The following is a 14,690-nucleotide window of genomic DNA, read 5'->3' on the forward strand; positions in this document are numbered from 1 at the left end:
CTAACGAGAAACGTTTAAAAGGAGCGGCACGTTTAAGGAGGAACAATGGCGAAAACGTGTGTGGGTGAATGTCGCGGAAAATGCGGAGGCCGTGCCCGAGAACAGCCTTCGAGCCAAAGGAGAGAATTAATCTGTCGAAACAGTCAATAACCCGTTATTGACCGATAACATTATACATATGTATAGACAGAGAAAGAGAGAAATTACTTCATGAAACATTAAGAACAATAGGACAAGTAATTAACAAATTACTTAATTGAATCTTGTGCAAGAAATCTTATATGAAAGAAAGAAGCAAAGTTCTCATTTATTGCAAACTTTAATTTTCTACTTCGAATTTAAAACTAACTACTTACTTTAAAACTAAAATTATAAACAAATAAGCAACTTAATCGACAGACTGGCAATATATAACATCTCTTCGATGTGACCATTGACCTCAATGGTCACATCGAAGAGATGTTATATATTGCCAGTCTGTCGATTAAGTTGCTTATTTGTTATTCTATACACTGGCGAAGAAATTCATTATTCTAAAATTATAAAATCCATTTTACCGTATATGAAATAAAGATTGAAGATTCTGTTATTTATTCTGCTATTCAATCTCTAATTCGGAGACTGATTTAGATAAGGAATTCGCTCTGAGCTCTTTCGTACATTAATCATGAATTGTTCTACGTAGAATTCATCACAATTAAGATGTCATAGTTGATTCTTTATTTATAAGTCGTTGTGAAAATTGCAGGCTCTGTGTTTGATTGTTATTGAAATGATTTATAGACTGTATCACAACCTTCTTGTGCGACGAGAGGTACTTGAAGGTAATTCACGTCGAGTCCTTGACTCGTCGAATAAAGCAATCGAACTTGTTTGAATACGATTGCTATGTCGTGATTCGAATACGGGTAACGAAGTCCGAATAAATATATTTGCCGGACATTTAATTGCATATAGAACTCTTTAAAATATGAATATTTACCTAAGACGCTTCAATCGAAAGATATTTCGGCTTCTTGAATGAGTGCGCGAAGGTGAGTTCGCTTGAAGATGTCGGTGGGGCAAACGATGTCCTGTTCTGAGGTACGATATACCGTCTGTCGAGCTCGGCGTGAATCATCCGTTCATGGACAAAGGCGGGATCCGTTTCCTTGCTTGGGACGCATTATGCTTCCAGTAACATGTTGCAACATCACACTGTTTAAACGTTACACGGAGGTGACCATACAGATAAATCGATTGTGCAAGTAATGAGTAGAAACATTCTTTGTATATTATTAATGGATACTCGGCAATTAGCTGAAAATCTTTTAAATTATCAATTCTACAAGCACAGAATCATAAATGAGAAAGTTGCAATTCTAAATTAAGATAAAAGTGACGAGTTCTTCGCACGAGGCTTTCACTGACCGTTCTGCAATTTCTTCCCCAAAGTCGTACGTGATAATGTTATACACAGATCTCATTACAAATTCTTAGCTTGTAAAACCGTCTGAGATGTGTTAAAAATTGAGTACCGTATCCGCTCTTCGAATCTTTAACGATTATCATTCGACGGAGAAATATCTTGAGAAAGACTTTGACACAAAAGCCTCGTTTTCTCTCGCACTTTCCTGCCGCCTTGCCGCTTGACTAATCAGACGCGTCACGCATCGTACCCTGCGTCGTCGAGACGGTAGCGCGTATCACGCATAACCGGCATCGGCATCTTCGGCACCGTGCGGTGCAAATTGTACGAAGATAAAATAACGGGCGTGAAACGTGTGCCCGCTACGCGGGAGGTTTCCACTTTCTTTCCCAGCAATGGACATGGACATAGCACTGCGCGAGACAGCGCCTACTTGTACTCAGCAACATATCCCATAAGAATTTAATAATTTCAACTGTGAATTTAGGAAAATTATTTTGACCTAATTATTTAACTTTCAGTTAATTATATAATCTATATAATAACTAATTATGTCTATATGTAGATTTCGAGTTTTACCTGAAACATCTAATTGTAGGTACTATATATCTCGATACTTGACACCACGATTATTTATCATAATTCTAGTACGTTTCCTAAGTATATCTTAATAGTCTTACATTATTTATTACACATCACTCATTGTCAGTAGATACCATGTTATTATATACTACTATGGTGAGGTTTATTTGGTCGTTATTGACACCGATTGATGATATCTTATTTAGAAATCTTATCCTATAACGGATATAGTAATTATGTAGGCTGTAGAGATATAGGCGCGCGCGTAGCGAGATATATTACCCGATTTTCTCCAGATCGACTTACTAGAGAGAAAAGTAACAGTGAAGCTTTTCCCGGATAATGCGATTATAAACTAATTATCCATGCCGACGCACATCCGTCTCGGTACTCACTTTCGTATCTCGCTTTCGACCGTACTGGTACGCGTATATAGGTATCTTTTACGAGGGAAAATGCGCGTTTCAGTCATCAACACTAGCTATGGAGATCGAATTTGCACAATGGATCCGATTCACGCGCGTGCATCTCGATCTGACGCAGTCACCGGCCGGCCACATTCTCCTTCGTCGGGTGTACAACCGGTGAAAGTGCGTACCGATAATTGGGAAGAAGAAGATTACACCGCTCCGTTAGATACGTCGGCCTAAATCCGGATTATTCAGCGAGGAGAAGCGCGCGGCGAACCTTTATGACCGACGCTATATTTGATTGTCGGCCGGTCGGTCGTTTTGTGATCTGCGGCGATCGGTCGCGCACGGTGCGAATTTCTCATTATCACCGGCGGGATATACGTGCCAGTGAAAGTAGGAACGACATTGCATGACGTTGCACGCCTCGTTAGCATAATCGATAATTATCGCTCCCAGAAATATCCTGGTACACTTTCGGCGCGGACGAGTCGCGGTGTCCGTCCGGAAGCAGTTCCTTCGTGTACCGCGAGAGAAACGAACGGATATTAGGCCCCAATAACCCGATTCTTATTGCCGGAAATGCATCAGGAAACGATAATCACGGTATATGGAAGGCTCTAAAAGCCCAAGTACCGTTTTATAATACAACAGACGTATCTGATTACCCGCTTATGCGTTCGCTTATATGCGAACGCCAGGGATCTTTGTAATGTATGCGAATTATCCGAATCTTCACGCTTCAAAAATTCGCAGTAATCTGCTAATCTTAGCCATAAAGTGTTTCTCCGAAGGATAATTAAGGTTTGTTGCGCACGACAATAGAACTGCAGGCAATTCAAAACGTAGATTCGATCATTCGCAAAATGGAAAAAATGACTTCACGCGTAACAACCCAATAACACCAATACAATCAACGGCATGCGTAATTAAATTTTTTCAAATTATTTCTCGCGAATATCAAATATTTTGTCCTGAACTTTATTTTTTCGACTATTCTCGCACGAATCAAAGAATTTTTATTTGAAAAAATATATGGGGATCCCAAAAATAAAATTTGCCGATTATAATCGCGTACAGATTCGAATTTTTTAAAACGCGCTTGTAAAAAATAAATGCCATTAATATAAAATTTTGAATCATAAATAACTAAATAATAAGATAAAATTAAAAAATGCGCTATTCAACACATTACTCATGAGAATATTTAATCATGTTACATGATAATGATTAAATGATATTTTATCGAATTTTTTAAAACGCGCTTGTAAAAAATAAATGCCATTAATATAAAATTTAGAATCATGAATAACTAAATAATAACATAAAATTAAAAAATGCGATATTCAACACATTACTCATGAGAATATTTAATCATGTTACATGATATTTTATCATATACGCTTATGATAATAAAAATTCTACTGTGACATACGGTAAGGCATAAAACTCGCTAGGCAGATAACGTGTGAAGTATATTGAGTTAATAAATACTCGGTATCGCGTAATACATCACAAATGTTCGTAAACTTCCAATATTGATTTTGATTGATTCTTCAATTAATTTTAAGAGATTCTTCGATTGCCTTGGGAATCAATTTAACGCGGTGTATTCTACTTAAATGACATTCATTTTGTGAGAAGTACATCGTGAAAGCTTTTGGAGTACCTATTTTCCACGAGTGTGAGATATCGGACAACATCCCTCGAATAATGGAAGGACGTCTCTCGCGGGAACAAGATAGAAACTGCACTTTCCAATGCGATAAATTACGCCGATTATCGGCGTAATTTGTGCTGTCACGGTTCGTTCGCGTGCGGGTGTGTCCGAAAAGAACGACACGACGGCGGCGAGATTGACGGTGTACCGAGAGAAGACGTGCCAGACTTCGCGAATTACTAACACGTTCGGATAACAGTTAGCGCGCCTCACTTAGGATTAGCGAGTATGTTATTTTCGCGCAGGAAAGTGGACGGTTTCACCGTCACGCATAGGGCTTCATTTCGAGACTTGTAGTACTAGAAAACGATCAGATGGTGAGAAAGTGTCGTTTCATCGTCGATTTCAGTGATAAAAAGAAAGTTTGGCACTTGCGATTGAATTAATTGTCTTAGTAAACTCATAAATAAATTAGAAATTTTTGCAGTTTCTATTAACTGCATATTTTCTATTTATCATTTAATACTGCGAGAATCAATTTTGTAAAATAAACATCTGTTATATAGGGATAATTTTCAAATTTTAGAACGACAGAGAAAGAAAGTATGTTTCTTTTTACATAATAAACAAACGAAGAAATGATAATTTATTCAAGGTTAAATTACTACAATAAAAAAGAAATTTTAATACAAAATTTGCAGATATTATTACAATACGTAATACATTTTTGATTATATATATGCCCTGTATTTTTTTTACATATTGCACATATATACATATGTTACGTACATTCTCATATAAATATATGTATTCTAATACTGTGTGCAGATTTTTTAAGTGTTCTCTATTACTGATGATTGATTCTTTCTGTGTACAACATATTATAGACGTTATTATAGCCACAAATTATAGATTGTAAAGTAGGGTTTTATATGTGTTTGTACATTCTATCAAGCTATAACAGATTGCGAGATCATATTCTTCTTGGTTTGTTGTAGCAGTGCGGCAGCGGTAGCAGCGGCGGCGGTGGTTCGACGGAGGGTGTCGTGGTGAACGTCGGTGCCAGTAACGGCGTCGGCAGCGGCGGCAGCGGCGTCGGCGTCGGTGGCATGGACTGCATGCCCCTGCGCCCCGGTCCGTTCCACTACCTCATCAGCGAGCAAGCCAAGTCCCTGGTGGCCCTGCAGGAATTGCAGAATGAGGTCGGCGCCCTGCTCGAGTTCCGGGACCTCGTCATCGAGACGTTCCCAAACCTCCGGCACAAGATGGCCGCGACGGCGTCCGCGGGTGCGTCCGTGATGTCGTCCACCTGTACCCAGAGCTCGCACATCCCGCTGCCGCTGTCGAGCCCGTCCTCGCGAAGGATCAGCGAATGGGAGCCTGGCAAGATAAGGCGACGAGTGACGCGCGAAAGTAGCGGCGGCGGCGGCAGCGGTGGAAGCGGCAGCGGGGGTGGAGGTGAATCCTCATCCTCGTCGCTGCCTAGAAGCCGCAGCAACTCCCACAGCGGCGGCACCAAGAACAACTGTAGCGCGACGGTCCAGGACTCCGGTTTCAGTACGGAGACCTCGTCGAAGGACAGCGCCTCGACGGCGATCGCGCCGCGAGCGAGCAGCCCCCGGCCGAATGCGTTGGACGAGGCGGAGGATGAGCTCTGGAACCTGCTGGACGTGATTCACCGGAAGGGAATCCGGCTGCGAGAGGAGGTCGAGTGCCTTCAGGGTCGCCTGGAGAGCGTGGCGACGGAGGAGCTGGTGTCGACGGACGTGCTTGAGGCTGTGAGGAAAATCACCGGCCTTGGCAATGCCGACAGGACGATCGACCGCAACGTTGTTGACGATGGGAGCGTCGATCGGCAGCAGCAGGACAGTAGGGACCCGCAAGTGATAGCTCTCAGGCGGGAAAAGGAACAGCTCCTGGACAAAGTGGCCGAGCTCGAAGCGGAAACGATATCGAGTCGCGCTCGAGCTCAAGAACTGCAGACGGAATTGGCTGCTCTGTCAGCGCTCAAGACTGGTCTGGAGGATCGGTTGCGGGCTGGACTGACCGAGAACGCCTCGGAGATTTTGGCACCGGGCGTTCAAAGACTGCAACCTATCGCGCCGGTGATTTCTTCGCCGAAGAATGCCAGTGTTATTAGTATCAAAAGCAAGACCTCGGCGTTTGCGTCGGTCACCGGTAGTCCTGGAAGCAAGGCTCACAAGAGCCGCTTTCGCACGAGGACGATCGAGAAGAATGTATTGTTGGACGTTGTCGGGCGCAATGACGAGATGCGCAATGTCGACATCGATGTTGAGGCGAACGTGAATGAAAGGCGAGCTAGGCTGGGAGCGCTCGATTCCATCCTAGTCTCGCCCACCCGGGTGACTCACGTGAAAGATGTAGACTCAAAGAAGATTGCGGCCATTCTTCGCGAGCATTCGCCCCTCGAGCTTCAGCGGCACCTAATTACTACTACCGTCCATAATCAGGTAAGATTGGTGATTTCTATTCTAATGCATCTATTTATGTGAGAAGAATAAACTTGGTCAATGTCTGTTAATCTCTCGATAATTTTATCATTTGCAGGTCCTACAAAAAAGGTTAGATGAAGTGAAAAAGAGCACAGAAACTCTCTCGGAGCGACTAGACAAAGCGCGCGAGGAGAACGACGATTTACGTTTCCAGGTGAGTTGCAATTATAAAAGTCGCTGCATAGCAACTTTAGAAAGAGTCTCAAAGAAGGGTGTCATTGTTAAATGCGTTACATTCTCTCTCTAAAAAGACTATACTAATTGTCATAGCATAATATAAAACAATCTGCATCTCTTTCAGTTGGAGGAACGAAACATCGAACTGGAAGGCACGCGGGCGCGAGTGCGCGTGTTGGAGCGTCTTCAACAACGACCGCCGACGGAAGCCGATCCCGAGGCGGATCTGGAACAACCCAGGTGCGAGCAGAGCGGTCTCGAGCCCGGCAGCAGTACGGAATCCGCGCGAGACCATCATCCGCCGGTAGAGATCAAACCGTCGCCGCGGCGGCGTCCTAGTCGTATACCTTTACCCGGCAACGTGAGCGGCAAGACATCGACGACGCCTACAGCGAGCGTGACTGCAACCACGCCTGCGCGACCGCCCAGTCACGGCAGGAACGACAGCAGGGAATCGCTTAAGTCGCTAACGAGACCGCCGCGTGATTCTAGTCGCGACAGCCATGGCGGCGGCAAGTCGTTGTCGAAACCGCGCGACTCCAGCCGAGACTCGCTGGGCAATAAAAGTCTGTCCAAGAGCGGTGGTAACGGAAGCAGCAACATTAGCGTCGGCGGCGGCGGTGGCAACAAGGAAACAAACCGGGAGTCGTCCTTGAACAACCGGTCCCTGCCACGTAACAATTCCAGCCGAGACTCCTTAAATAAATCCTCCTCGCTGTCCCGCGCCCGTGACTCGCTGGAGTCCAACAACAATCTTGGCACGTCCTCGCCCATCACGGGAACGGTTAATGCTCCCCCTCGACGGCCGCCCGCTCCCGCACGCCGTTCCCACAGCCTGGCGCGCGTAGCGACGTCCGTCGATGCGTCCGAGAACGGCAAGGTACGACCCATAAAGCAATTCTTTTGGAGCAGCTGGCTGAAGTCACCGTTGTCCAACGGCCCGGTATAGTAGAGAGCTCTCAGCAAGCCTTCTCTCTCTCCCAAGACGACGGGCTGTAGTCGCTCTCTCTTAGGGACAATCACCGCCTTCAACGTCATTCCCTTCGAAGTCCACTCTCTTATCCTTTGCAAAAAGATTAGAAAATCGCTATCCCTTTTTTTCCCGATAGTATCTCGATCCGCACTGACTTTGGTCACGTTAAATTAAGATCGGCTAGACGGACTAAACGGCTACTCGTTCTACCCTTGTCGCTTCCATTTGACACGGTGAATCCTTCTGTACTATCTTGCTAACTGTCTCACTTCTGTACTTCTCGCCTGTAACTAGTACTGTTACTGTCATTACCGTTACGTCACGTCTTTACCGTGCATAATAACCGTAACAGTGACTATTAGCCGGTGATACCGAAAATACGTACATTTATCTGATACAGTCTCCTACAATGATACGGACAAATGTATGCACCGACTTTTATAAGATTGTCATTTTTTCCCATTTTTCCCATAGCATCTTTCTTCACTATGTCCTTGTCCTATTCCCTTCCTTCCCCTCTGTTTCCATCGCGGACTTTGATACGGCGGTAGCAATGATGTACGATCATACAGGAACGGAACTTCCGTTTTCGCTGAGCCACTATCTTTGTCTGATAAACCAATGTTCCTGAAAAAAAGACACATCTCTAACAATACATGCAGAGACTTGAGCGAGCGAATCGACTGACTCTTGTTTTAAAACCACCAATTGTCCGCCCGACCGTCTACCATACCGAAATCAGTCTGATCTGGAGGGCAGGCGAGCGTGCGTTCGAGCCCGTCCCCAACGGCGGTCCAATAAAGAAAGAAAGTGGCCCCTTCTCGCGTGCCGCCGGTTTTTTCTCGTAAGTTATGCTTCTTTTATTATCATTTGCTTCGATGCTTCTTTCCTGGATGTGGTGAGCTGTAGCCTGTCTTTTCAATCCACTCTCATTTCCCCCCTCTGTCCACACCGGTAGAGTATACACAATGGTTTGAACGCTCTCACTTGGATTTTGGCATGCGCACGTACCCGTAGTCAAAAGCTCCCCAGATTGCGAATATGAGTAAGAACGCTTATATCTGCAAATATATTACATGAAAGTTTTTTGAGCTTTCGGAATGGATAACGTAGTTTTAATATATGCTAATGTTTTATCTGAATTATATAGAACTAATAGACATTAATTGTATATTAGTTTGTTACTGTAAATTCAAAGATTATTTTAATTTCCATTTCGTGAACGAAATTATTTTTCTCTTTCAAGGGAGACTGCTAACTCTACACGTATACAATTTAGACTAGTAACAGAAATTAACACATTCTTAGTTGTTTAATTTCAAATATTTTGAAAGCAGATTTCAACGATCCATGGTAGTATTAGAAAATACAGTAAAATAAGTAGACAGTCTTTTATTTTAAAATTGCTTTACAAAGGGTTTACACGGTTATTCGCACATTGAATTTTGCTGCTTTTTCTTCTCTTTTGCGATTTATTTACGAGAACCCGTTAATTCGTGCATGCACAGCCGATCATGGAATATTTGATCAAAGTCTATGCATTCATCGCGATAAGCGCGAGCTACCATTGTCGAAGTTTTTGTTGAAGTACGACCGACCGCTGGATAAAATTAAAAGTATCCTAGCCACGTTTAGATTTCACATTTCTTTTGTCTATAAAGACGCACACCATACACGCTCGATTCGTCGCATACCCATTTACCTCGACACTGTCGTACATTTCGCCAGTACACGTTTTCAAACATCTCTCACGAAATAGAAAGAGAGAAAGAGGAGAAATCATTTATTTAGCACGTATTTTTTTTACCATCATTAGCAATCCACGTTAGCGAGTTTTTCTCCCTACTCTTTCAAATGTATGTTGTATGTTAAATTGGTTTGCTCTTTTCGTTTGCTGAGATTTTATTTTATTTGCTAGCGTTGCTTATATGCGGAACATAAAAAAAAGCCCGAGAGAGTCGTCATAATCGCGATTTACCATAGTCATATTTGCGACCAGCGATTTTGAGGGAAAATGAATCGATCAAAATGAAGCGACGCTTACCTGCTTGGCCTTGCGGTTCATTGTCCATCTTATATCCAGCAATATCGCGCGAAACGATGTTACATTTTACAATATATTCCATTTGCTGATAAAATTCACGAGACGCTCTCTTTACTTTAATTACTACGATTCTTACGTTTACATTTCTTATGATTGAATTCAAATCATTACGTAGTAAGTTCGCTTCGTATGAGAATTTTACTTTAATACGCCCGTACATATCATATTATATAAATACGAGGGATGACAGATCTTGATACCTCAGCATTAAAACAGCCAGTAGTACTAGTATTTTCACAGATTGTTACCGTCCTTACATTTAGCACGTAATTTTGTCTATCGTCAACTTTCACGCTGCAAAATTTAACTTATAAATCGGCTGTTCTAAATTCTTGGGTATTAATATAAAGTTAATCTCTTTGTCACGCATCTCTTCAAGATGCATCTCCAAGATGATGCATCTCTAAAGCGATGCTGTAGTCTCGGCAGGAGCATCTTCTCGCTTGTAATAGAACAGCAGCAGGGCGCATTTTATTTGTTCAACTTGACTAACACGCGTTTTGCGTTTTCCAGAACTGCACCGAACCACCGAGTTCCTGGTGTTCGACCAACAGCAGTTTTCGTCACAGCGACTCGTCCCTCTATCCGGATTCCCTGAATCAAGAGACGTCGTCCGTCACCGGTTCCACACGGGTAGAATTCATAATCGGCTCGCCTACCAGGCGCTTCCGCACAAGTTCCGCCTGGCCTCATCGCTACTTCGACAGCATCGACTCGGCGGCTACGGTGCCGGAGAGCCTGCTAACCGACGAGTTTCCTCTGCGACGCGGCGAGGCCCTGGCCGAGTGCGACTCGCTCGAATGCCATCCGATTTCGAGCGAGGATTAAAATGCGCCGATCGTCGACGTTAACGCGAAGCTAGTAAAATGGCGAGTCGCGTAGAGTGAATTACTTGCTCTTGCTTCTTTCCATTATTTCACACCGTACCACTGGTTCTGCTTCTACGCGGCCTTATCCGCATCGTATCGTCGATGCGTACACGAATGTATAAATAACAGAATTCTAGATACGTGAAACATATTCGTTTAGAAGATACGATGCGCTGGAGGAGTGACACTCGCGTTCTCAATGACCCTTATTCTGTGCCTTTTTAATATCGACTGTTTTTTTCGTTTTTATTTGTTTGAGAATCGCATCTTGTGGTGATTCTAAACGGACAGAAATCTAACGATTCTAAACTGAAATGTAACAATACCATTTCCCCACAGGACTTACTGTGTACTTCCCTCGAGTTGCATTTGAAGAGCATTTCATACACCTTTATAACATGACGGAGATTTTTTAGCAATCAATTTTGCTATCTAATCAAGAATAAAAATGATGTATTGACTTTCATCACGACGAACGTACATTGATTTATAATGTGTATAATTGATGTAACGGATGATTGTAATTGTCAAAAAAATGCTAAAGTTATTACTTTCATTAACGATATAAAGATGGAAATATGGTCAAATTTCAAATTTATATAGATATATCATTTAAGTATGGTCAAATTTCAAATTGATCAATTTATTCAAATATATCAATTTATTTATCAAGTAAAAGAAAGATACACACATACCGAAATATGATAAAAATTCTTTTCGAATCTTTTTAGAGAGTTTGTGCAAGAATATACGTTATTCTTGCACAAACTCTCACGTTTTGTCTTTGTTCGGATTTCTCACATGTGTGTAAAATATATACCTAATTTATCAAGAGGTATATGTATAATTCTTATCAATTAAGAAACATTTTTGAATCTTTTATAGAGTCGCATATCAATAAATGCAACAGCAAACGCTTATATTTATTCATTTTGATGTTATTTGATGTTACGTTTGGTATTATTTTTAACATGTAAACGGTATTTGGTTTACGTAACCAACGTCAAGAATGAGTTTGTGTTAATCAAACTTTCGATTACTTGGTCCACGTTCGGTGACAGTACTTCGCAATTCTGTAAATTTTATATCTACACTTTATGTACCGTTATTTTTATTTTATATATTTCTCACGAATATTTGTAATTTTTTAAGCGAAAAGCTTTTGGTCTAACAGATGTGTCGTCAGGTGTGTAATCAGGAAAGATCCGATCGGGTTGTTAGCTCGCAACAGAGGACTAACAGAATCAATATTTCACATTCCACAGTTGCAATTTCGTATTCCATTTAGCATTTCTTCGAATCTATGTTGTGATTAATCGCTTTCTTATTTATTGCGTGTGTTATAATAATGCGGATTTATGTCTGAGTTTAGTCAATGTTTAGTTGATGATACGAAAAAGTATTGTGCTACGATTGTGCGAAATGCGTGACTGTTGAAAAATTTAAAAGACAAAAGGCGGATGCTGAAACTTTCATCGAATATGGAAATATATTGAGTGCTCTCCACTCACACTTTCTCGAAAATAACATATCATGTTTAATTATATTCATGCGCTCGTCCGCTGGACGCAATAACGGGTGTATGTTTGGTATAGATATACATCGAATGCATGAACAACGAACGAACAATGAATGCGAATAGAACGAATAAAATGCGATACGTTGAAAAAGCTTTTTTTAAACAAATTTTGATTTCGTGTTCGCTGTTCATTCGTTCTTCGGTCGCACAATGTATATTTCAACTGAGGGTGATAAAAGATGAACGGTGTTAACTCTTACTCGTTATAGGAAGGTTGAGGCTCGTCGAATTCGTTAACGATTCACCGGAATCGCGTTCCAATGCGCGTAAAACTCACGATGCCGCGACTCCGGAAAGAGCACTATGTACTACACAGTTCCTCGTTTCAACAACCAATTTTAATTTATAACTATTAACATTGACGATTGTGAACACTGAATAATAATCACAGACAGAGCCTGTGATCCTAGCTATAAATAACCGTGAAACATGTGATTAACATATAGTTTAAGGTGTAAGCCACAGGACTGACGGACTCTACTTATTATTTTATTAGCGCCTAATGTCTTTATGCGCGGCGAAAACGAACAGGGGAACCGATGCGCATTCGGTGAATTTTGCTCTTTTCCTTATCTTCTTTTCCTTTTTGTACAATGGGGTTCGTGGACGCCAGCGAAAATGCTCAGATATTGTTATTCGTACAGCCGGTGGATTTTAGTGCCCGTATCAGCGTGCGCGCTGCCGACTGGAGGCTATTATTTTTATACCTTTAATTAACGAGTAATCGAGAAAGAACATATATAAATGGGCTGCGAGAGTGCAGCATCCTCCCGATACCGATGGTTATTAAAGCGCTGTCGCTGTATTATACTTTATCTAGTTTAGATATGTCTTATCATCATAGAATTATTAATTATTGTTTTACGAATACACACCGACATATTTGTACATAGATAACGTCGCGATTTATTTAAATAAATTAGCTCTAATGTAAATAAATATTATCTGTAACGAATCTGCGATAATGTGATCCTATTAATAAAATGAAATTACTTGAAGATATCCATTTTCTAGTATGCATTTAATATAGTCCTCGTGTAAATCTGTACGACTTTGGCAGATTACCGCGCGTACTTGTAAAACAACTTGTATTCAACAGCAAAACGTATATCATATTTCATCATATTATAAGAAATCACTTCGCAATCACATATTATCTCCAATCAACAATTATCTATAATCGTAGAATTAATATTTGGATGATATCGTTAAATCGTTAAAATCTTTCAGTATCATGAGATGATGAAATAAAATAATGATCTTAGTATAATACCGATTATTTCGGTAATAATGCAAATAATTATTGCACTACTTTTATAAGAAACTAATTTGTCATAAATGTGGAAGATTTTATTCATGCTGTTGCATAAGATTCATGACAAAGCTTTCTATTAACTTATCAAGGACATATTGATCGAAGTGAATGCTACTTCCGACAAAGAGAAACTGACGAAGAAACTTTTTTCCAAGTAAAATGCCATTCTCTCACGTATTTTATTGAATTGCCAACGGAAAGTTGAGACAATTTATCTTTTCAGTCGTGTGATTATACGAATAAGTGATGAATAATATATTTCCTATCATTTACGTGGTTGAGAATTTCTTGATAAAAGCAAATGCATTCCGATAAATAATTGCGCGGAAAACAAATCGTTTCGCCGTTGTAAGGCTTTTGTTATTTTCGACTATAGCAGCGACTTTACGTTTCTGCAGTATTTGTATGCAATCATAGGTGAGATAAAAACGTTATAATTATGCATTCAGTTCCAACATCGCAAATACGTGTTTCCTCGACAAGTATTTCAAGTTCACCGCTGATCAAGAAAACATTTTGCAATGTCTTTGCGAAAAATTGCTTCTTCGAAACGCAAGGTTGTTATTATGCCCAGTTAAATTTCGTAATAAAACAGTGTGGCGCACTCACACCGTCATGTTAAACGGCCAGCAATTATATACGTCGGTTAACACACAACGGATGTCTCGTATTATTTCGGGAGAACACGTTGTGTGACCGCTGCCGCAAAATTGCAAAAAGAATGCCGACCTTTTACATTTAAACGTCTTTAATCTCAAAAAGTGATTTAATTTCAACTTAATAACTCCGATCAAGAAAAACACTATCATTTTCTTTTAAATATACAAGCTCGAGAGTCTCGGTCTCTTTCTTTCTCTTTTTTTTTTCTTTCTTTCAATTTCGCAGAATACAGGCGATTTAAATCGATAATTCGAGACGACTTCGTTACTTCGTACTCCTCGGATGTAAGTGTCAATCAAAGTTACGAGGTAATTGTCCGTCCGGGTCCGTCCGTCTGGTTTAATCGCATTTCGTAATCGCTGCGCGTTTTTCAAAACCATCGCGTTTTCTTCGACGATCAGGCTGCAGCGCGCGAATGTTCTCCCGCCGGATTAAATGCC

At 41.2% G+C, this 14,690-nt stretch overlaps 1 protein-coding gene across 4 annotated transcripts in view; it reads left to right on the forward strand.

Moving 5' to 3' along the window:
• The window catches only part of Jvl (javelin-like), a 58,022-nt gene extending 44,749 nt beyond the window's left edge, over positions 1–13,273 (forward strand). For 2 of the 4 annotated variants that reach the window (XM_071770975.1, XM_071770958.1), the window contains 4 exons: positions 5,059–6,531; positions 6,629–6,727; positions 6,875–7,630; positions 10,341–13,273. In XM_071770975.1, coding sequence (XP_071627076.1) covers positions 5,170–6,531; positions 6,629–6,727; positions 6,875–7,630; positions 10,341–10,655 — 2,532 coding nt within the window. In that variant the 5' untranslated portion in view covers positions 5,059–5,169 and the 3' untranslated portion in view covers positions 10,656–13,273. The remainder of the gene's footprint in view (positions 1–5,058; positions 6,532–6,628; positions 6,728–6,874; positions 7,631–10,340) is intronic. The other 2 variants (XM_071770984.1, XM_071770966.1) reach the window with 1 other exon arrangement.
• The last annotated feature ends 1,417 nt before the right edge of the window (positions 13,274–14,690 follow it).

Source organism: Temnothorax longispinosus, chromosome 1 (genome assembly GCF_030848805.1).
Source record: "Temnothorax longispinosus isolate EJ_2023e chromosome 1, Tlon_JGU_v1, whole genome shotgun sequence".
In the NCBI taxonomy this organism is placed as follows: domain Eukaryota; kingdom Metazoa; phylum Arthropoda; class Insecta; order Hymenoptera; family Formicidae; genus Temnothorax; species Temnothorax longispinosus.